Source organism: Falco punctatus, assembly GCF_963210335.1.
Source record: "Falco punctatus genome assembly, chromosome: 10".
Taxonomy (NCBI): Eukaryota; Metazoa; Chordata; class Aves; order Falconiformes; family Falconidae; genus Falco; species Falco punctatus.
The window spans coordinates 22,353,735-22,375,667 of record NC_137590.1 but is presented as its reverse complement, the minus strand read 5'-3'; the positions used below and the strand labels follow the sequence as shown (position 1 = coordinate 22,375,667).

At 38.3% G+C, this 21,933-nt stretch overlaps 1 protein-coding gene and 1 long non-coding RNA gene across 6 annotated transcripts in view; one reads left to right on the top strand and one right to left on the bottom strand.

Annotated features, from left to right (window-relative positions):
• Positions 1-21,933, top strand: part of LOC308070739 — a 173,010-nt gene that overhangs the window by 18,946 nt on the left and 132,131 nt on the right. The gene's annotated exons all lie outside the window — the stretch shown is intronic.
• NELL1 (neural EGFL like 1) overlaps positions 1-21,933 on the bottom strand; it is a 321,378-nt gene that overhangs the window by 230,188 nt on the left and 69,257 nt on the right. For all 5 annotated transcript variants that reach the window (XR_013930834.1, XM_080405208.1, XM_080405205.1 and 2 more), the window contains exons 6-11: positions 19,911-19,983; positions 19,582-19,664; positions 14,092-14,226; positions 13,119-13,221; positions 9,607-9,680; positions 2,975-3,074 (exon numbers count right to left, since the gene is read on the bottom strand). Coding sequence is in view for 4 of the 5 variants with exons in the window: in XM_080405208.1 (XP_080261334.1) it covers positions 2,975-3,074; positions 9,607-9,680; positions 13,119-13,221; positions 14,092-14,226; positions 19,582-19,664; positions 19,911-19,983 (568 nt within the window). In the remaining variant the exon portion in view is untranslated. The remainder of the gene's footprint in view (positions 1-2,974; positions 3,075-9,606; positions 9,681-13,118; positions 13,222-14,091; positions 14,227-19,581; positions 19,665-19,910; positions 19,984-21,933) is intronic.

Genomic DNA, 21,933 nt, shown 5'->3' with positions numbered 1-21,933 from the left:
GAAGCGCACAGCTGAAGTGAAGAACTAGGCATACACTCTGTAACATTCAAGGACAGATCCCACATACATATCTGACAAGGTGCATTTTTGGATCCAGATACACCAAATCACAAAAACAAGCCGTCATTGTACAGCAGAGTTCTTCCATACTACACCTGTCCTGCTGTACACCTCATATAATCATTTCACTGAAATCTAGAAATTGGCTTTTAGCAATATATTAGCTTTTGCTATTGCTATAGACTCATGCAGCAAACCTGAAGAAGAAAAGGTATTATTTGCTGTCTTTACTTTTCTAATCATGTACAAACAATAACGACTATCTAGGAAGCCCAGCACCTGTGCACATTTACAGTATTCAACTTGGTCCTTCACTGACTCAAACACCACAGTCTGTTTTTTTTTCCTTGCATACCTTATCTTATTTTAGGCACTTACCTATTATTGTGGTGGTAGATATTACAGAAATCCCTGAAGAGAGTACAGTCTCATACCACAGCATCACAAAGTTTCCGTATTTCTCTGTCTTTTATGACTTCTGTTGATCCCCCATATTTATCCTTTCATTAAATGGAAATTCCTTTGTTGCAGCTAGAAAAGCATGAGCTGCAAACCTCCTGCCCTTGCCCAATTCAGCAAAGGCATTCTCTAATTCTAAAGAACATGAAATTCAATAGCAGATTTCTGTTTCCACTACTAGATACTAAAGAAAACACAAACTGACAAAAAACCAGAACCTACCAGCCACTAGCATGCACTAATAAACTTTACATAGATTTATTGTTCTCATTTAACATTGCTAGTAAATGCTTACAAATCATCATGTTTACCGACTAAAGACTTAGCTAAGGGCTAATGCAAAGAATTACCTGTATCATCGTACATATAATGTGAAATTTGCATGATATGCAAATGATCCATGTGGCTTCCCATAAACACTCTGTTTACTTGGGACTGTATTTACTAAAATATTTCTTCCTTACTACTTTTGCTTGGCAATAAAGCTGAATATAGTCCCTGAAAGAGGTTTTTACTGCCAAACAGAGAAGCACTCTATCCTTTCCCAGTCATTGGCACAGGATGAGACCAGAAACTATGGTCTGCTTGCCATATCAGAGGGCGAAAGCACCTGTCTGCATGACAAAACCCGTAACAAAAATGGAATTTTTAATAAGGATCCATTTTTAACATTACCACTCTACATATGATAAAATTAGTACTACCACTTTGGGTTGCGTGCAACTGAAGCAAGTGTGTCAAGCAGCATATAATCTACTTCAGGATATAAGAAGCAACTTAGGAGTGCTAACTTCAATTTATGCCTTTGTAAAGTTGACAGAAGCTTACCTTTAAGCATGATTTTCAAAATAATTGTAAAAAGCAAAGCTGAAATACAAAAGGAAGTGGTGCTGTTTTAGCAGTCAGCTAAAGCAGAGCTGAAGTGGAAGTTTAATGGATCCATTTGACAGCACTATGTATAAGAATTCATAGGAAGTGGAGGTACAATTCTTTCCCTTGCTTCCAGAGACCATCAGATAAGTATACATATTCATGCTATTTTATAAATAATAAAACCAGTTTGGGGATGAATATCTAAAAAGAGTACCTATCATTAACAATAATATAGAACTGAATAATTACAGAACTTATCTTTCATCAACTTCAAAGCATTCAGATTTCTAATTCTTTTAAGTAATGCAGATAGTTTGTTCAGTACTGCACTACATCAAACTGGGACATCTGTTAAGAAGTATCATTAAGACAACGAGCCCTCTGAGGGACAAAGCAGTGACATATACTGTTTGCTTAAATAGTTACAGATGTTTCTAGAAACTGTTCTAAAAAAAAAAATAATGTGTATATTCTTAGACTACATTCCAGCAAGCAGTCTTAAACCTGCTGGCCCCTGCAGCCACGTGCGTTTGTTTGCAAGTTCAAGGCCTTAGTAAATGTTTAACTATGCATGTTTACTAAATATTTACTGGCTAAGGGAGAGGTTCAGAGCCCCTTTGTTGGCATCTATGATGACACTGGAAGAATGTACATAAAGCCAAGACGATAGTCCAGCAGGCCCAAGTAATCCTCTAAGCCTGGAAATGTCTCATGCTCATTTGGCACACCTCTGGCTTGACATTTCAGAGATGCATCACTGAAGGCGGAAATGCGAGTCCTGCTCTGAGAGACCAGACGCAGCACCAAGGGAGAGGTGTGGAAGAGAGGTACAATACAGACATGCACAGGGAACGACTATTCTAACACCTTTCACCCAACAGCTTACTGATTACAACATCCTTTAAGAAGAAAACTTGCTCGAGTTCCCTAGCCTTGTGATACCTGCCTTGTCCTCATTTAAGGGGACTTCCTCAACTAAAATTTTAGCTCTGGCTGGTCAGTCTGGTCCAGCAAGCAACCAGGATTCACCAAGGCTAAAAGGGAACCAAAGCAAGAAGAACCTGCATCTCAACACCCCACTGGAAAGAAGAAAAACGGGGTTGTGGATCAGGTTATTTTTTCATTTTTATTCTGTATTTGTCCAGCTTAATTCATAAATGAGTGCTGAGAGTGCTCAGATCTTGAACCTCAAAATATACATCAGATTGATATTAAAATAGAGAGCTTAAAAAGCCATTTCCAAAACCCTGTACGTTCAGTGCAGTTACAAGTTTAAACAACATAAAATATCTCTTTTTCAAATACTTCTTCCTAACAGGAATTCTGAAGAGATACTGGGCCCTTTCTCACAGTCTTCCTTTTCTCCCTCCCCCTCCCTAATTCAGAGCAATTACAGCTTTGTACCTGGTAAATCTTCTAACCAATGGAATATCACAGACTTGTTTTACATGAAGGCTAACTATGGACTCAGGTTTATAGAGGTACCTACTATCTCATTAAAAAGGAATTGTTCCTTCCAGTGCATTCCCTTGTTGAATCAGCAACTTATAGTCCTTCCAAGCATGCATAGTCTCTGGCTTACCTCTACAGACACTGCAGCATTGGTTCTCCGGAAGAACATGATCTTTTTCTGAGCAATTTAACGGTGGACAAGTCTCTGTTACTTTCACTAAAACTCCATTCTGAAAATAAACATTTTTTAAAAATGACATTGATGAAAACATGTACAATGGCAAGGGTCACAGAATCTTCAATCTATAACACTGGTAATCTCTATTAACAACACCAGTAAACTAGCAGACAGCAAGTTAAATTCATGTTTTCCACCATAATATCAAACCTAAAGTAATCTACTTGGGCATTTCTCTGCCCACAGTTGAAAGAAAAAAGAAGGAAAAAAAAAAAAGGCACTTAAGCTCACAACTCTACAGTAGTTTTTCTAAATATGTTGTCTCAAAGTATACTTGTTTTCCTTCCAGGTACTTGAGGGAATTACAGAATTTCACTCCAGGTTTTTGTTAGACAGTCTTCCTGCTTTATGCAGGACCTAATTTTACTCCTCTTACTTCATATTCTACATAACTCACTGATAAGTATTCAACTCTAACAAACACAACAAGTAGAAGACCAACATTTTCAAGTGCCATGTGTCCAATTAAAAGGGTCTGTTCTTTAGGATTCCCGATAACCTAATTTCCAAAAATCAGGTCCTTCAAAGGTATGGCAAAGCAGAAATCCCATCTTTCAGTATCCATACAGAAACTGCTGTATAAAATGTAAAGCTACATCAAGATATTTCTCTGATTTTGATTTCTGCTAGATTCAGAATAAGACTGTACATAGGAGGTCTAGGTGCTGGTAGAAATTTTCTCAAGTAATAGGCATAGGGGAGATTTTACACCAAATCGCACTCCATCATCTTCTCATCCAAGCAATCAACATCTCCAGACCAAACAGCGTCCTGCTCTTCAGGTAGTTTTTTATTAACATCTTGCCCCAAAACAGGCTCCTCTTTTTCCTTACCCCATATCCAGCCTTCCCAATAACATAATTTACTTCTTCAGCATCCCTTCTGCAGCTATGCCATCACTGCACTGCAAACTGGCAAGTGGGGCAGAGAGTAACAACCAGGATTTTTACTCAGTAAGAGCTACAGTAACTATGCCACAGGACTGTCCACACCTGAGTAATCCCATTTTCCAAAGGGCTGTGAAACTCCACTAAGAAAGCAGGCAACCTGCTATATTGCCAATACACCTTTTAAATATTAATCCAGTCCCCACTCATCCCAAAATATTTTTTGTGATGCTTCAGAAGGTGGAATGAAAAGATGGAATGAGAATTTCTGCTTTCTTCAAAGAAATAAATTACATTTTCTAGCTATCACGATTGCAGAGAAAAGTTTAAAAATATGATCCAAACACATCTAGAGCTAAGAAACAGAGGAAAACTAATACCAATAGAAGACAAAATATGTTATTAAAGGCACCATTCTCATTATCTGAGGGATCAGATACGTGACTTTTAACAGAGGATATTGAAAGTACGTATGCGTCTACCCTGTGTGAATAAACACCTGTCTACAGAGGCACCTTTGCTAGCCAGAAGCTTGCTCTCAACTCTACAACACTGTGCCACACCATGCCCAAAGGCTAGCTCAGGTGCCAGAACCAGTACAGGTAAAAAACTTGATGGTAGTTAGCCTTACCAGCCAGGCAACACTGATTCAGCTATGTCACTTCAGGTGCCAGAATTATCTCCCACAGCATCAAGCTGCCCTACGCAGTCACGAATGCAAAAAAGCCTGCTGAGTCTACAAGGTGCAAATGATGCACAAGGTGCTGGGCAGTTAGTAGGACTTACAGTTGAGAAGCAAGCAGATCAAGGGAATGCAAAATCGACCATTCTACAATCACCGCTAGTCACTGCCCTTCGAGACTGCAGTGTTAAGGCTAAGCAGGGCCAAGTAATTTTTCTTGCTTTTCAATTGTCTTAACTGGCAAGTTGTATCAGTTGCTGTCGTGAACAATAATATTAAAAGAAACTACAGGAATCAGGTTTTCTTTTTTAAAAAAAAAATAATTTAAAAAAAAAGCAGCTCCCTACAGTATCACATACGGCATGCTTCATTGAAACAAGTGCCCACAGAAGACCAGTGAAGTTAATGGAGGTATTAGGTCTCCTCCTGATCTCACTTCCATAAGCGAAAGGGAGGAATCCCCCACCATTGCCTATGCAACTGCAGCCGCAAAGGTGATAAAAGAACCAGACACTGAGCCATCATTTACCATCATGTTATCAAACTACCAGCTGGAAAAGCCCTGGCTATAACTCATTGTCTATTCAAAGCTTAGACGTGACAACTGCAGCAGAAAGGATACAGTATGTCAACCTATGGACAAAAAATATTGACCAACAATAAACAATAAATCTGCTCGAAAAGGTGGCAAGAAGTCAAGAAATCATATCAAAGTCAGATCAGTGACCAGGATGAGTCAAAAAGCTAAAGACAAATTCAATCCAAGCTCGCATCTTCTTTAGAGAATCATAAGGACATAAAAAAAAACCCCACATAAATGGAGAATTCCATTAATTTTATGACAGTAAGATTTTATTTCCCTAAGTTTCCCATTTTCCACAGAATGTGCATCTTGGGAAATGAAATTGAACATACTTGTAATTAAGTTTTAAAACAATTAAAATGTTTCTATGTTGAGTATTCTTTGGATTAAAATCAATTTGTAATGAACTAGCACAGATCCAGTTACAAGAATTATCATCATTAAATTTCAGATTTTATCCACTTCAAAATTATTGCTTCAGGCAGTCTTAGAAATATTAGTAATTTCTTATACTCAAGTCATGTATCTAGCCATAGAATCCAGATAGAAAGAGATGTCAAAACAACATTCTTCTGGAATGAATAGGTTAAACGCCAGCTGTGATATACAATACACAAAGAATGAGACCTGGAGTAAAAAATTTACAACAAAACAACTAAATTTCTACTAATCACAAAGCTAAGTACATAAAAAAGAATTGGCTATAAGCCTGATCAGTTACATGCAGTGAAAACCTGAACCACAAACAGCTCATCTCAGATGTCAGCTTTGGAAAATAACACCAAGATTTCAGAAAAGGTTATTTTGGGTTTTTGCGTTTTGGTGATGTCCCCCACACACACATTTTAGCTGTTATTGATGAACCTTTCAGGAGAAAGTACCAAATGGTGCCCTTAACTGTCACTCTAGGAACCACATTTTTCCTTATCTTTACAAAAAACTTTTTGGCCAAGCTTCCTGCAAGTCAGTGGAGCCCTGCCCATCTTTCTAGGATTTGTATGGCGCACCCTGACTGCCTGCTGCCAGCACTAATGAAGAGGAATTTATTGTAACCTTTTCAGGCAAACATGCCACGCAGTTATGAACCAGCATCATGTCACTCAGAAGCATTAACCCAGAAAGTCAGCTGACGAGCAGTAAACTCCCAACGCAACAGAAGTTATAGAACATTTTCCATTACCTTCAATGTCATTCCCCCTCCCCCCACCCCCCCCACCCCCGCCCCCGATAACCTCTATGGGCTGAGGGGCACAGCCTGCCTCTCTGTGGGCTTCACCAAAGGCTGCCAGAGAACCTCGGCTCCAGTGCCTGGAGCCCCTCCTGCCACCTTCTGCACTGACCCTGGCTGGTGTCTGCAGGGCTGTTGCCCTCACATAGTCTCACTCCACTCTCTTGCTGCCACAGACTTTTGGGGGGGGGTGTCCCCCTTTTTAAATACATTATCCCAGATACGCTACTATTGTCACTGATAGGCTTGGCCTTAGCCAGCAGCAGGTCCATCTCGGAGCCAGCTGCCATCGGCTACGTCGGACATGGGGGCAGCTTCTGGCATTTCCTCAGAGAAGACACCTCTGTAGCCCTCCTGCTACCAAAACCTTCTCATGCAAACCCACTACAAACCCCATGCACTAGTGCACGCTGGGGCCACCCTACTAGAAAGCAGCTTTGGAAAAAAGGACCTGGAGGGGTCCTGCAAACACCAAGCTGAAGATGAGCCAGCCATGTATGCTTGCAGCAAAAAAAGGCTAACAGTAACTTGGGCTGCATTAGGCAAGGTATTGCCAGCAGGTCAAGGGAGGTGTTCCTTCCCCTCTCCTCAGCACTGGCAAGGTCACAGCTGGAGTGCTGGGTCCAGTGTTGGCCTCCCCAGTACAAGAGACATGGAACAATTGGAGAGACACCATCCATGGGTCATGAGGATATGTGAAAGACTGAGCATCTCCCACAGAAGAAAAGGCTGAGAGAGCTGGGACTGTTCAGCCTAGAGAGAACGCTCAGGGGAGATCTCACCAAAGCATATAAATACCTGAAGGGAGGGTGCAAAGAGGATGGAGCCAGGCTCTTTTCAGTGGTGCCCCGTGACAGGGCCAGAGGCAATGGGCACAAACTGAAACACAGGAGGCTTTGTCTGAACACCAGGAAACACTTCTTCAGTGTGAGGGTGACCGAGCACTGTCACAGCTTGCCCGGCAAAGTTGTGGAGTCTCCATCCTTGCAGATATTCCAAAGCCAGCTGGACATGGTCCTGGGTAACTGACTCTAGGCAGCCCTGCTCAAGCAGGGGCATTGAACCAGAGGACCTCCAGGGGTGCCTTCCAACCTCAACTATTCTGTAATTCTTAGAAAAACCTGTGCACTAATTTTGTCATTGCAGATTAACCTAGAGAGTGTTTGTGGCCAGGATTCCAGCTGGGAATGGCTGTCATCAGTAAACATCTGTGCTTACGGTTAAGAGGATGCGCATCATAAATACATTTTTAGTCTAGATTAGTTTTCAGAAATAAAAACAAACCACTCACAGCCTGACAAAATCTTTGATCTATCTGGATCAGTATTTTTTTTTTTCCTTGGATGGAAAAAATACAGAAATTAAAAGCCTCTTAAGCTTGGATCAGTACCTATGCAAAGAATAAAATATCCATCTTCAAATAAAAACTGAAATGTGAAAATTCAACTTTATCTTTGTGACATTATCCCATCTACAAAGATATCCTACTTTACAGACACAAGTACTACTCCCCAAGATTTTTATTTCATCTTTATCAACACTAATAAATCGACAGTTGATGTATACCCTCTATTGTATTCCTTCATAGATCAGGTTTTGAAACTATGTCTGTTTTTCAAGCCTGGAAAATTAAACTATATTACATTTTTTTAGTAAATCCCCTGGCACAAAGTCCTTCCTTTATTCATACAGCATCTTGTCCACCATTCATCCTTCATTTAGTGAGCACTCCTAATTGAGGCAGTAAATCAGGAGGTGTTTTGTTTACAGCTTTAAGAGGTCATGCTGAAGACACATTGAATGAACTTGGTTCTGGAGACACGTCATCTCAGAGAAGCAGAGGTGAGCACCCACTTAGAAACTGTCCTGAGTCAGAATGACAAGGTTTGCCAGTGAGGTTTGACGTCTTCTTCAAACACAGCTGTAACTTTTTTTTTTTTTGGAGGCACAGACCCATTTTTTTCGTGATATTGCATTAAAAAATGCTGTTTTAATTACTTATCACTCTCCATTAAGATGTAAATAATACTAACTGCAACATTATTACAATTAGCAGTATATAAAGGAAATATCAGTTTGCTTTAACAATAAGTAAAATGCAAAAACTCTTTTCATTATTGTCCTTTCTAATACAACAGATATTTGATGGCCAGTATTTGCTTTTAATCTTCATGAATGTATAATCATACTCATAATGATGAATATAACATTCTTATTTATAGCACAGAGAAGTTCCACAGACATAATTCAGAGCACATTCTCTGGTTTCACTTTAAGGTCAAAATCCCTCTTTTCTCATCTTATTTCATTTAAGCACTTTCCCTCCCAAACAAACATTCTATGTCATATAATAAATAACAGGCACCTTAGTCTGTCTTCAAGGCAACAACCTTGCCCACATATTTGTGAATACACTGTTAAGCATCCCTATACAGCTGAACACTAACAACAGCAAAGTAATTCTGCATAACAAGCTGCTTTCACAACATCTGCAACCAGCAATTGTCCATTTCCATTAGTGAACATAAAATTGTTACTCTGTACACTCAGCTACAAGCACAACAATAACCAAATCATTGTAATCTTCTCCAATACTCTTACACTCACTGACACTCCCTGAAGGTTCCTGTCTAACACAGCCTCCATTTACCTGTGTTCTTAAATACTGACTGTTGCTGCCTAAGCGTTATGAACGTGCCAAGAAAGAACCTGCCAGTCCAGTTCAATACTTAGTAATTTACCTTCAATTATTAGCAGAGCTACGCATAGTTTAAGTAATACTGGGGAAAATCTAGAGTAACTCAAACAATATATGCCAGGTTACTTCAAATTTTAGCAATTTAGCTGAAATTAGTAACTGGCTCAAGATGCTGCTGCCTTTTTCTAGACCTCATGAAAGCAGAGATAAGAGAGAAAACATCCCTCCAAGTAATTTTGCCCATGTTTTTATTACCCTGCAAGGGTCACTTTCCTGCCTTGTTTTCATATTTGTGGCTTTTACTGACTTCAAGGTCACCATTCCAAGACAACGGATGTCACATTTGCATGAAGGAAGCCTAAAGAAATGCACTAACTTATCATTGTCACTTGTGAACACCACACATACATTAAAAAACAGGAAAAGTTTATACAACCGAAACTTACTCGACATTCCCTGCAGCCCTTGGTTAATATCCGTTGACCTTCTGCTAGCACTTTGCCTCCATAGATACACTTCGCTGTAATTTGAGAGGAGAAGGATGAACATTAATAATAAATAAATTAAATCAGTATTTAAGTAGTAAACAAATGCAAGGTACAACACAAAAGTAAAACTAGTATTCACATACACTGAAAAAATACAAATACGTTACAAATATGATGCATTTTGCTTTCATCAGAAGTCAGTATTATATATAATTACAAAGTAGGTAACAATGAATTCATTTTAAGAGCAAGTAGCACCTCTACCCAAACTAAAGAGCAGGAATAAGACAGTATGTACTGGACCAAATTCATTAGTATTCAATGGAAAATGTTTTCATTACTGACATTCTGTAGATTAGCTACAGTTTTTGCATTACCAAAGGTCTTCCTGACTCACTAGAAAAACTGGAGATGTTTATTAGCATACTGATCATCAAGAGAATAATATAAAGCACAGATTTCAATTAAACTTTCACATTTTTTGTATGCACAAAGGTGAACTCTTCAACTTGCTGGAGCACTGCAAAAATGGATTAGATGCAGCGAATGACTGTACTGAGTCAACAAATTGTAAAAATCTATTTCAAAAAAATATTCTTGAAGCACACATGAAATAAGCAGATTTCCCAGGAAACTGAAAGCTCCTACTAAAAAAAAATCTTGTCTGAAGTTCTGATCCTTCTGTTAAAGATAACCAGCTCTACAACTGAACCAACAGACTAGAACACATGAGCACTCCTCACACATTTCAAGGCATAGTTAACTAGCTTAGTTTAGGACTACTGCCACCGTGAAGAAGGCGGTAACCTCCAGCAGGGCTAGAGTAGCGTACAGCTCAGTCAGGTATTACCGCAACTATCACAGTCCTCTTGGAACTAGATGTCTAAATTTCAATTCCAGAGGAAGACAGTAAATCCATTAATTAGAGAAAACAGTTGAACTATGACACAAATCAAGTATCCGTCACAAAGGCACTCTACATTACTAACAAGATCGATGCTGAACACTGATAAAATTACTTTTTGTTGTGGTGTTTCACCTCTCTCTGCAATTGACCAGTAACATTCTGACCTACAACACTGAAAGGAAAGCTGAAAGGTATGAATCCTGTGGTGCAACTGAACAAAGCTTTAGAAGGTTCCCGAGCCAAGGCACATACACAATGTAAGTTGGAGTGTTCCAAGTACTCGGTTCTCAAAAAACAGGTCACAGACTATCTAGCAACTGTTTTACCTCAGTTTCTCTCCTGAATACAAAGGTAAGGGAATCAAGCACTTAGAGGTGCATGTGTACCTCTTGAGGGTGATATCAACAGGAGTATTGCACAGCAGCAACTGTCATAGCCAGTCTGATTCCCAAATTTTAAACATAGAGGACTGCTAGAGATCAACCTTCATAAACCTTCAAGTATAAATTTACTTCTAATGACATTTTTGTTTAAACTTACATTCTTGAAAATGCTCATTAAAAAAAAAATCCAAGATTTTCAGAACAGCTGAGTTTTCATCATCAACAAAGCATTTAAAAAACAGGCTTCTTTCTTGCTTTTTTCTTTTGGTATCCTAGTTTCCTTCGTTTTTCTAAAGATGCCCTAGTTTTTATGCCTGAGTTGTTGTGATCTCACTTAAGAAAAAAAACTTCAGATCAGGAAGCTTTGTTTAAATTCGCAATTCCAGTAACTATTTTTGGAAGAAGATGAATTAGAGAAATTTCCTTTTTCTTCCTGTCTGTTCTCCTGACATGACTGCTTTTGACCAAAGAATGGACACACTCAGAAAAATGATGAGATTTTAAACAAAATTATAGCCTTTTTTCAAATGTTAGTTGAAAGGCTAATACAAGATGGCAGGGATCAAAACAGAACCGTCTCATTTTTAAAACCCTTAACATACAAGACATTACAGCTACTTTGTTCATTAACCCTCAGCTAAGACAGGAAACCATTCAATAATCCAGCCATTCAATAGTCCCTAGACACTGCAAATTACAACTGATGATTCTATCAGAGCTAAATAGGAAAAGCATGGTGAAATTAACACCTGCAGTGCAGCTCTTTGGAAAGCCTTGGCAATTACTACTATCTACCCAAAAGTGACTGACTGTGGTCCTAGCACATCATTCTGTCAAGGAGCTGGCATTTACAATCAATTTCAATCAACTTCCATACATCTCTACCCATTGACTGACATGCTGAGCTCTTGTCAGAATAACGAGTCAAGTTTGTGCCAATCACTGACAAAAGGCAAGTTTGATTGTTCATCTTTCCATTACAAATAACAGGAACACAGTTTACTCACGGGGATATACATTGAATCTACAATTTTGTGCCTTATAATTCCTTTGTGTCAGATTTGGACCATTGTGCGTACATGCATGTCAGCAAAGGAGTGTCAAGAGAAGCATCCAGCTCCATGAAAGAACTTTCTAGACTCTCACCATTACAAATAAAAATATTCTGACACAAAAAAATACTGGCCAGCCTGACCACTTTAACACCCAAGTACTGTGTTCATTAACATCTTTTAATAAGCAGAATACTCATGCTGACATATACCTGAGAGCAATAAGGTAAACAAACAAACTTCAGAAGTGCAAGATCACAGCTAAAGGAGATTTGTGCGTGGGACTAATGAATTCAGCGAGTGAGGAAGGCTGACAGAATGCTAAAAAAATTTCTTATTATTTTCCTAATAAATCTTAAAATAATACAAGATCCCCGTCTTAATGAATTACTGAAAAGCTCATGCACGAAGCTGACTAGTCTCCAAGAACAGAGGCAGAGGGGGAAGATAATTTGTGCTTCTTAAGGTAAGACTGGCATCAGTATTCAGCTAAAATGTCTCCATATAAATTGCCTTTGTCCCTTGTACTACTATTAAGCCAACAAATACTGAATATTCCTTCTAGGAATGTTACAGCTTTCATTTCCAGAAGGAACTGAAAGCTGATAATAACACTGATTAAAAAGCTTACTTTTTTTTTCTTTCTTCTCATTATTTTGAAATTAATTACAGCAAATTATCACTCCACACAGTGATGCTAACCCAGTGTCTGAAATCGTCATGTTTATTTTGAAGAACAACATTCCAAACTCAAATAAAAGATAGGCAAAAAGATAACAACTCAGTTTATTACTCATCGCTACAGAAACTTCAGACCACAGGCTTGACGCTCCTCAACATGAACAGGAGATAGAAACTGAAGCCAAGTAAGGCTTCCCAGCTCAAAACAAGTAGATCAACTAATTTTACCCTGACAATAGGTAAAAAGAAAATCTTAGAAACTTGGAATGCTTCTTCGTTTTTCAGCAATTACTTATTTCCTCCTTAAACCAAGTTTGACACTGAGACTCATGTTAAGTGAATTACCAGGATCTATTAAAGTCGTTATAAAATGCGCCCGCTTTCAGGACAAGTTTAACTCTTCTTAAAGAGAGGGAAAAACTAAGAAAGTCTGTGAGATATACTTACCCTTGCATATTTTGCAGCACTGGCTTTCCACATGCACTGGGAGAGCATCAGGAGGACAATCAAGAGGGGGACAAGACATCCTCCGGCACTCCACAACTCCACTCTAAGCAAAGGTTTTTAAGACAAAATTCAACTACGACTGTTGTAATTAGACAGTATTTTATACAACACACAGAAGACCAAAAACTATTTAAGTAAATGACAATAGCATTGGGGATTACAGATCCATCTTTCACTAACAAGTTTAGTCCTATCCATCTACAAACTGCAATCAAAATGCATCTGAAGGTGAACCACCCTATTTTGACACATACTACTGGCTTTACCCCCACCCTCCCTTCGCAAAGTAGATTAAGTGGAAAACATAAGCCCATCTTCACAACATAAGCACCACTTTCTGCAAGCTGTGCCAATCATCTTTGAGATTTTTAACAATCACTTTTCTATTTTCTTGAGCAAACAAATACTCTCTTCAGATATTTATCAAATAATTTCAAAGAGACAAGATTTACATACTAATTCTCTTCTGTTCCTCCGTTTCTGAGAGTGATAAACACTGAGAACAGAATCTGCAAGTTGTTACCATGCAAGATGCAGCTAAGCATCTATGAATACTATTAAGATAATGCTTCCTTTTTGAAAAAAAAAAAAAAAAAAAACTACTACAGTGCAAACAATTCCAAACCAAACACAGACAATGCCACACTTTCACCTCAAAATCATGAAGTCCTCACAGATATAATTAGAACAAATAAGAAAGCGTCGTCAAGGGAAAGCAGATTTTATTTATGAAGCTCGCATACAAGCAACGTCAATTTTTTATTTATTTATTTTACTGTTTCCCTCCCTTGTGTTCATACTGTCACTAGATGCATACTAAAAACATCATAATTCTCAGTTAACGTTATGTATTCAAAGATCATTTTCACATTTTAATTAGGTCCTATTCCTTAAGCTCTTTAGAAATTCTTACTTTGCACGTGCAGTTCCTGCAGTGATCATCTTCAACCCATGAGTCTTTGTCTCTATAGATCAATCCATTTACTTGACAAGTCTTCTCACAATGACAGTCTTCCAATTGACTCAGTCTTGTTTCTGCATAATTTAACTATAAATGAAAGTAACCTGATAAGATTTCTGCAATTCAACCACATGATTTAAAAAAAGCAAATATGAGAAAGCAGTATATTTATTTTTAGCCAAACAAAGTCTTGACCTCAGCCTTCAAAACACTGAACCAGTCAGTGTCAGCAGGTACAAGCCAACCCTACTCCTTGGACTTTGATGGAGCTATCCATGCCAATTAACAGCAGTTTGACTCATGCAACTTTCTCTTGTACCATAACAAAACCACTAAGATCCCCTCAGGCATGTCCAGACTCTAACAAAACTACATAAACTACAACTGTTCTTAAAAAAAATATTCTTAATTGCTCATCAACCTCCATACAAGTCAAAAAGCATGAAGACTGGCAGACTGACTTTTCCTAATCATCCCTACCTTATCACTGCTAAGCATCAGCCATAATGATACTTTCTGTTCAAAAGGTTTAACCTTATAATAACAAGAAAGATTTAGAGAGAAAAGAAAGTAATTTTGTTTAATGCTGCACAAAATATTCCCAGACTGTGATTAATGGAGAAGCCACACTCCTGGAGTAAACCCTGACTAGTGGCTAGCTCTTACACTCCTTGCTGTTTCCACTGCCTCCTCCATTCCAACCACTAAATCATGTATCAAGAAGATAAAACTGATACATCTTTTCCAAGTATTACATCTGCATGCTAGCAATTGTTGCGTTTACTGATGGGATACTATGCAGTAATAAGTGGGGAAAACATTCATTTAGCAGGAGAAATAGACAAGGCTTTTTGAACCACCCTCTCCCGAGCCACATTACAGACCTCTCCTTCATACAAAGTACTATCTTATCCTCCAGAGAGCATCAACCCCCGTCTATGCACACCTTGTACCCAGTGCCATCATCTCTGATCCCTAAGAGCACGCAAAATTATTTTCCATTTATTGATACTACAAATAAATAAATAAATAAAAATACAGGCTTAATATTTAGACATAAATACGCACATTCCACGGGCCCCAGAACTGCAACTGCTCTAAAAATTACCCTGGTGCCAGCTGGATAAGACTTTCTCAAGGTCTTGACTTTTTACATTCACATTTGTCTTGTGCAGATAAGCCATCACACTGAAGCCACTGCAAACAGCAAGGCTACCTAAATCTAGTGTAAGACAAGATAAAGGCATACTCTATTCTGCTATAAATATGATGCTATTATCCTACATTATAGGTTGTTACATTTTAATAGTAGCAAGTTTTATTAAAAAATGAATGTACAGTGCTATAAGTATTTTTTATATAATGCTGTATACCCGAATTTCATTTATTTCTATCCTCTAAAATTCCATCCACTTTAAATGGAAGTACTCTAATATGTCTTTTTTCATTCCTGCCAGTAAAAGAGCAACTATTTAGGGGAAAGAACAAGAAGAGAAATGCTAGGCCACTTTCTGTGAGGTTGTTTGGGGTTTTTTTCCCTCTGCAGTCCTCATGAGAGAAAGCCTTGAATAAAAACTTTTTATTTCTTAAGTTGTTATTCTGGGATAATAGGGGATTGATACTCATCTCCCCCAGACTCAGCATGATCTGGTGACTTCAAAACTGCTTTTCACATTTCAGAGGCAAATCTATCCTCTTACTGAGCTGCTTGTTTTCAGCAGAAACCCTTTTCATGTTACTGTATTTAGTCATTACATTTACGGTATATAAAATATATGCAGTTTTGTAAAAAGGTGTTTGATTTGCCTTACACTTCTACTTTATTTACATATCTTGCTTTTCATTTTTTTTAAATGAACATTTCCATATAAATGAGCTATAAAAATTTTAGATAAAAAAGGCTTTACAAATACCCAAATTTGAAAGTGGTACTTGATATTACCCTTTGTCTGTCCTAGAAATTATTCCCTAGAAAAAGAAAAAAGTTCCAAGAGAATAAATATTTTCAATTTATTAACTTTTGTCCTTTAAAATATCTTGAAGAGTTTTATTTACTTTAAAATCATTTACCCCACTCTAAGAAATATCTTTAAACACAGCAAATCAATCAAGTAGATCACCATAAGACGTGCAACAACTCCCCAATACACACAAGTCAATGAATATATCACAGCCCACAGAATTTGTTCAGAAACAACATTTAACTGTTACCTGCTATACTATAGTGATCAGAAACATTGTTTGTTTCCATACTTCAAGTCTTAATTAAAAAAGGTCTATTGAGCTCAATAAAACAATTAATTCCTTTAAATTAGCTGAAATATCCTTCCAAATGCACACAACTGGATTTGTTGAACATTTAAAACATCAGTAGAAAATTCTCAAGCTTCAAATATTTTTTAGGTTATGAATAGAAATCAAGTAATGAGGTAGCCCACAACACAGCAAATATTTTCCATACGCTAACCAAACCATAAGTTCTTAACATTCAGGAATATTCAGCTAGCTGTTATTCATAAAACTTATTTAACATTTTCCTTGCTTCTCCTCTGCCCATACAAATAACTGAAAGACAACAGACTTCTGTAAAAAATGTATGGTTGTTTATTACAAGGAAAATGTTCTTATTTGTAGAAGTATTCATGGCCATTTAGATCCATGACGTAAAGAAACCATATAAACTAGTCCATCAATGAACACAAGCACTTAATTTTTCTTGGGTTTACTCAAACTCAAGCTTCAACCTTTCTGACCTTAACCAAGCAAAGATTCAGGAGAAAGTCTTGTTCTGGAAGTCTTCATGTAACAAGCACATCTGAATACAAAGTACACAGTAGTGTGGGCCCATAATTCAAAAAAAGATATTATATTCCACTCAGAGAAATGCATGAGATGCCCAAGCTGATTTCACTAGATTGTTCAAGTCACATGAATTATTTTAGTCATTTTATTTAAAAGGGAGCTAACGGTATTCCAGCATGGCAGTTGAAAATGCTGAAATACAACATGACCCTTTTCTCCTGCAGCAAATTAACATTTTAGGCAGATTTCTAACACACTGACCTATGGTGTCTCTCTATCTAAAGATACAAGATTATATCAATTAAACATATATACTGGACAGATTCAGAATTGGTTCAAATTATGACTGAAATAAAGTAGGCTTCAAAAGCTAGCATTTCTTCATCTCTAAAAGCTATGCCTTCACAAGACATAGGTAGGAAAAGGGCATAATGGCTTTTTACAGGTCATGATCAAATGCTCCTGTACATAGTAGTCCATGACAATCTGCTACAGACAGTCCTGGTTTGGGCCACTTATATAGCTCCCACATCCCATCCTGAGCCAGCACCAGACTCATGGGACCCTGAGGCAAAGCCCAAGCAAGAGGGTACGCTCTTCTCCCGCCTACCTACCACATAATTTGTGCTGCTACTGAAACTGCTGGAGCCTGAAGCCACTAGTCTGATCTTTTCTTCCCAGGGAAGCCCTGGTCTGAGTGTTCATAGTTTTACATTATATAAACTGTACATACACATTTGTTGCAAAAAACATTCACCGGTCTATTCAACACTGTAACACAGCTGTAGCCAAACACAGGTTGAGTGAGAAACTTTAATTCCAGATATAGTGGAGCCTAAAAGCAACAAGTGGACAGCAAACCATGGGGCCCACTTTTCCAAAATGTTACATTCATGCTCCATATCTCTGGATGCACGACTAGGAGCTGGGGTTCACTGCTCATATACATTAGCAAGCCGTTCTCTGACCACCGCCTGCTAAAAAGGATCTCTGCAGGCAGCTGCACAGCCCTTCTAAGCCTTGCTCTTTGCCTTGCCATGTATCATCCCCATATGATATGCTTTTATCTACATTAGTACCACTTCTGGCTACTGTGGCTAGGGTTGAAAAGGCAGATAGAACCTTAAGATTTCCCTCAAGTCCCCCCATTTTTAACTTGCATTTGTCTACCAAATTAACTTCCTTTTCTGCTGCATGCATTTTTCCCAGACAATAATATTTTTGTAACTGCAATGAAACGGGCAGTGCGCTGCTGTAACAGAAAAGGAACTCTCAATGAAGGATTATCCCAGCACCACTTTATGGAAGCACAGAGTCTTTGCAGAACAAATACCGTGTTATTTGCTTCTCCTCATAAAGCACTAGCAAGCAAAAATATAATTAACAGCAGAGAAAGCAAGTTACTCAGTACAGTGCATAATTGGAACTTGCTCATACCACCAGCAGGGCTCAAAATAATTGCCTCTCTTTCACAGTACAAGCAGCAAACTGAACTAAAAGCTTCACATTTCGCATTCGGAATCAGCCTGTCCAAAGCATGTCAGCTGACTAAGTGGATTGTCAGTATAATGTGCACACTCTCTAAAAACAAGTTTCCCCTTTCCTACTAGGAAGGAAAAGAACACTTAAAAAGCAGCACAGTAGAAGCTATAATGCTTTTACGCTAGTACCACTACTGTGCAAGTTCTATTTTGAAATTCCTGTTTATTAACTGGATTACAGGTATCTACAGGTTGGTTGCAGTTAAGTTATTAACACATTAAGTGCTGTTTCAGATGATGCAATTAGTTGCCCTTTACCACAGACCAGATGGTTCAGCAACATTAACCTCAAAAAGTGTTTACAGATTGCCCTTTAACACACGTAAGGGGTTCAGGTACCTCTAAAACACAGCTTCCTACTCCAGAACTTCACCACAGTCTTAATTGAAGGGCCTTGGCTAACACTGAGGTTGACTGTATATTGCAGGAGCAAAGCCTGAAGATCTCCAAAATCCCTAATAGAAAAACCACTACAGCTTCCAATTCACCCCACTGACAATCCAAACTGGGCAGGGAGGGAAAAATAAAAAACAAACGCAAGCGCACACCACCCATCCCACCTGGAGCTGGTCTAAGTTTTACATGGGTAAAAACCACTGATCATAGATGATGCCAAAATCAGCACAGCCATCACCCTCAGAGGTGTTTCCATTCTAGGGTCTCATTTTTGTTCCCAGGAAAGAGACTGTGGCAGTCCTGAACACTTCGCAGGACTTCCCACAGGCAAACATGCACCCTCTGACAGCATCACAATAGTGAGGAAATTGTTGAGGGATTTCACTCCTTTGTTTCTGCATTTAACTCTCAGCACAAAACCAGAAGCCAAGCTAACGCTTCTTAAAAAAAAAAAAAAAATCAGATCCTGGACATTTTGTCAGTATCTCACAAATAAGGCAGACAATAGAATCTGTGTAAGGCTGAAGTGACATCCATCGTGAAGCTGTATCTGTAAGTCCATTGCAGATAGGGCTACTGGCAGAAGGAAAATAAAATGGCTCTACCATGAAAATGTAGAATAACTGCAAACAGAATAAATACTTTCATGTTGGTCTTAGCACAGAAGGAAATGGACAATTGACAAAAAAGCTCAGGTACCTACTTTTGCAGTCATTTTTGCCAGGAGTTCTTGCAAATCCATGATTCCTTGCACAAGACTTAAGAAATCACTGCAGGTCGGGCATGCTCAATAAAGGAAGAGTAAAACAAAACAGAAAGGAAGAGAAGGAAAGACACAATAACCCATAAGTAACCAACAGTATTTTAGGCTTGATTTATCTGAACATAAAATGCAATCTGTTTACAAGGAATTTTTGCCTTCTGGAACTCAGCACAAGCTAAAATGACAAGCCTGAAAGTAGTCTTTTTAAAACAAGGAAGTCATTTGTATGAAAAATTTAAAATGGAGAGAATAAAGGGATTGCTACTTACTGCGATTCAGATTAGGACACTGCATTATATAACCGTTAGGTATAAAGATGACTTTCACGTCTTGAATAACACCCTTTGTAAAAAAAGAGAAAACTGGTAGTACAGATTACAAGAATTCAGTTGGTTCTGTACAAGCTGTTTCACAAGTCATTTCTTAAGCGGGTACAAAAAATTGACCAGCTCACTCCTCTCGTGAGGAAAATAACTGGACACAGACGAAATATAACAACTACTCCTCTCTTCCTGTGTGCCTGGATATTAATTTTCATAAAACACAGAAATAATACTGCTTCGTCTTTTGCAATTGCCAAATATAAGCTGCTTAGGTGTCTTAAAATGGGGTGAGACTGGTGAAAAAGCAGTTAAGTAATATCCATTACTCAAGCCTATGACACACTTTTCTAAAAGACAAAAAGGAAACACAGCAATGCTCTTCACAGTCATCTTTGGCTAAATCTCTGAAATGAAACATTATGAAAAGAGAAGTAGATTTTTACTTACCTCTTGTACTAGATACACTTCAGTTGTTTGGTTTAGTTTAGCTTACTAGTTTTGAATCTCAACAGACAGCTCATGTACACATGCCATCAGTTAGAATTAAATCCCCTCTAATACGGCCAGATGGAAAGATCCCCTGTGCAGGACTGGCAGAAATCAGGTCTCCAAGGTCAGAGCCAGCTAAGTGCTGGTGGTATGAGGCTGAGAAACTGAACTGGGCAGGACTGGAGAGAGGGAGGACCAAAAGGTCCAGTGCGGGCTGCATCTTCTGTTGTCTCTGACATGCAAGGATGTCCCTGAGAGAAGCAGCAGACATGAAGGATTGTGCAGTATCCTTGCACACCTGGGTCCTGAAGAACCCTAGATCCTTCAGCCTCCAAAGTGCTGAAGCTTGTGTCTGCTCTTTTCAGCTCAGTACACAAAGCTCCAGCTCCATCTTTGACTGCTTAACATACATACTCCGCAAGATCCACTACCTTTAGTAATGTCAAGGTCACTAAGAGAGAGGAGCAAGGGAACACAAGGGACTTCTAGTGCTGCTACTTGCACTTTCCCTGACTGTTAATCAGATGATGTGGCATTCTTCTATCCCCTCCCAGATACAGAAGAATTTCTTCAATTTGAAAGGAAATTTATCATCACAGACGGTATCTAATAAATTACTGATTTGTAAGACTATGTTTTAATTTTTAGTTAAATTGCAATAGAATTAATTTTGCAGACCGAGTACATGGTCACTAGCTCAAAGCGTTGAACTCCATCCATAAATAAAACATGGGCCTCAGATAGCCCTTGAAGCCTGGCAAGTACAGTAAGTAACATGTAACATTTAACATTTATGTGTTCATTTGCCAAAACAGCAGAAGGTAATCAGCAAGCACCGTTTCCTGCTTACTGTTTCATGATCAAATATGAACTGAAAATATTAATAGACATAATCAGATCACACTGTCTTTCTTGCAGAAGCATATACATTTATTAACCTTTTCATCTATAAGAATAATGAAACTATCATAATAATGAGAAGTAATACTGTCACTGGAAATAGAACATCCCAAAAGCCATTTTACATACTTTCTGCTAGCAGTCATCAGCAAGAAATTAGAAGGTGAGGCATAAAAATATATTTCGATGCTTCAGCCTCTCCAGTGAAAAGCTCAACCAAGAGCGAAAGAGATAACAAAGTTTCCCAGACCCTATCGCACACCTAACAAGACAACGCCCAGCGAGAAGTGACACTACATCTTCCTTGGCCTTAGTTTAAAAGTGCATATTGAACTTCAGGTATGTTTGTTGCATCACAGCCCCACCACTCAATTGTCTTTTGGATAGATTTGCATATAAATACAGCCTGAAGAGGAAACACAACTATTTTTTGTGTCTTTTACCACGGAAAAACATATGAACTTCAATTCACCAACACAGATGCCTTCTAAGTCTATAAATTCTATGAAACAGAATTAATACGATCAAACATAGAAGTGAACCTTCAAAGAGCAGAAATTTTGCTGATGTATTTTTTTAA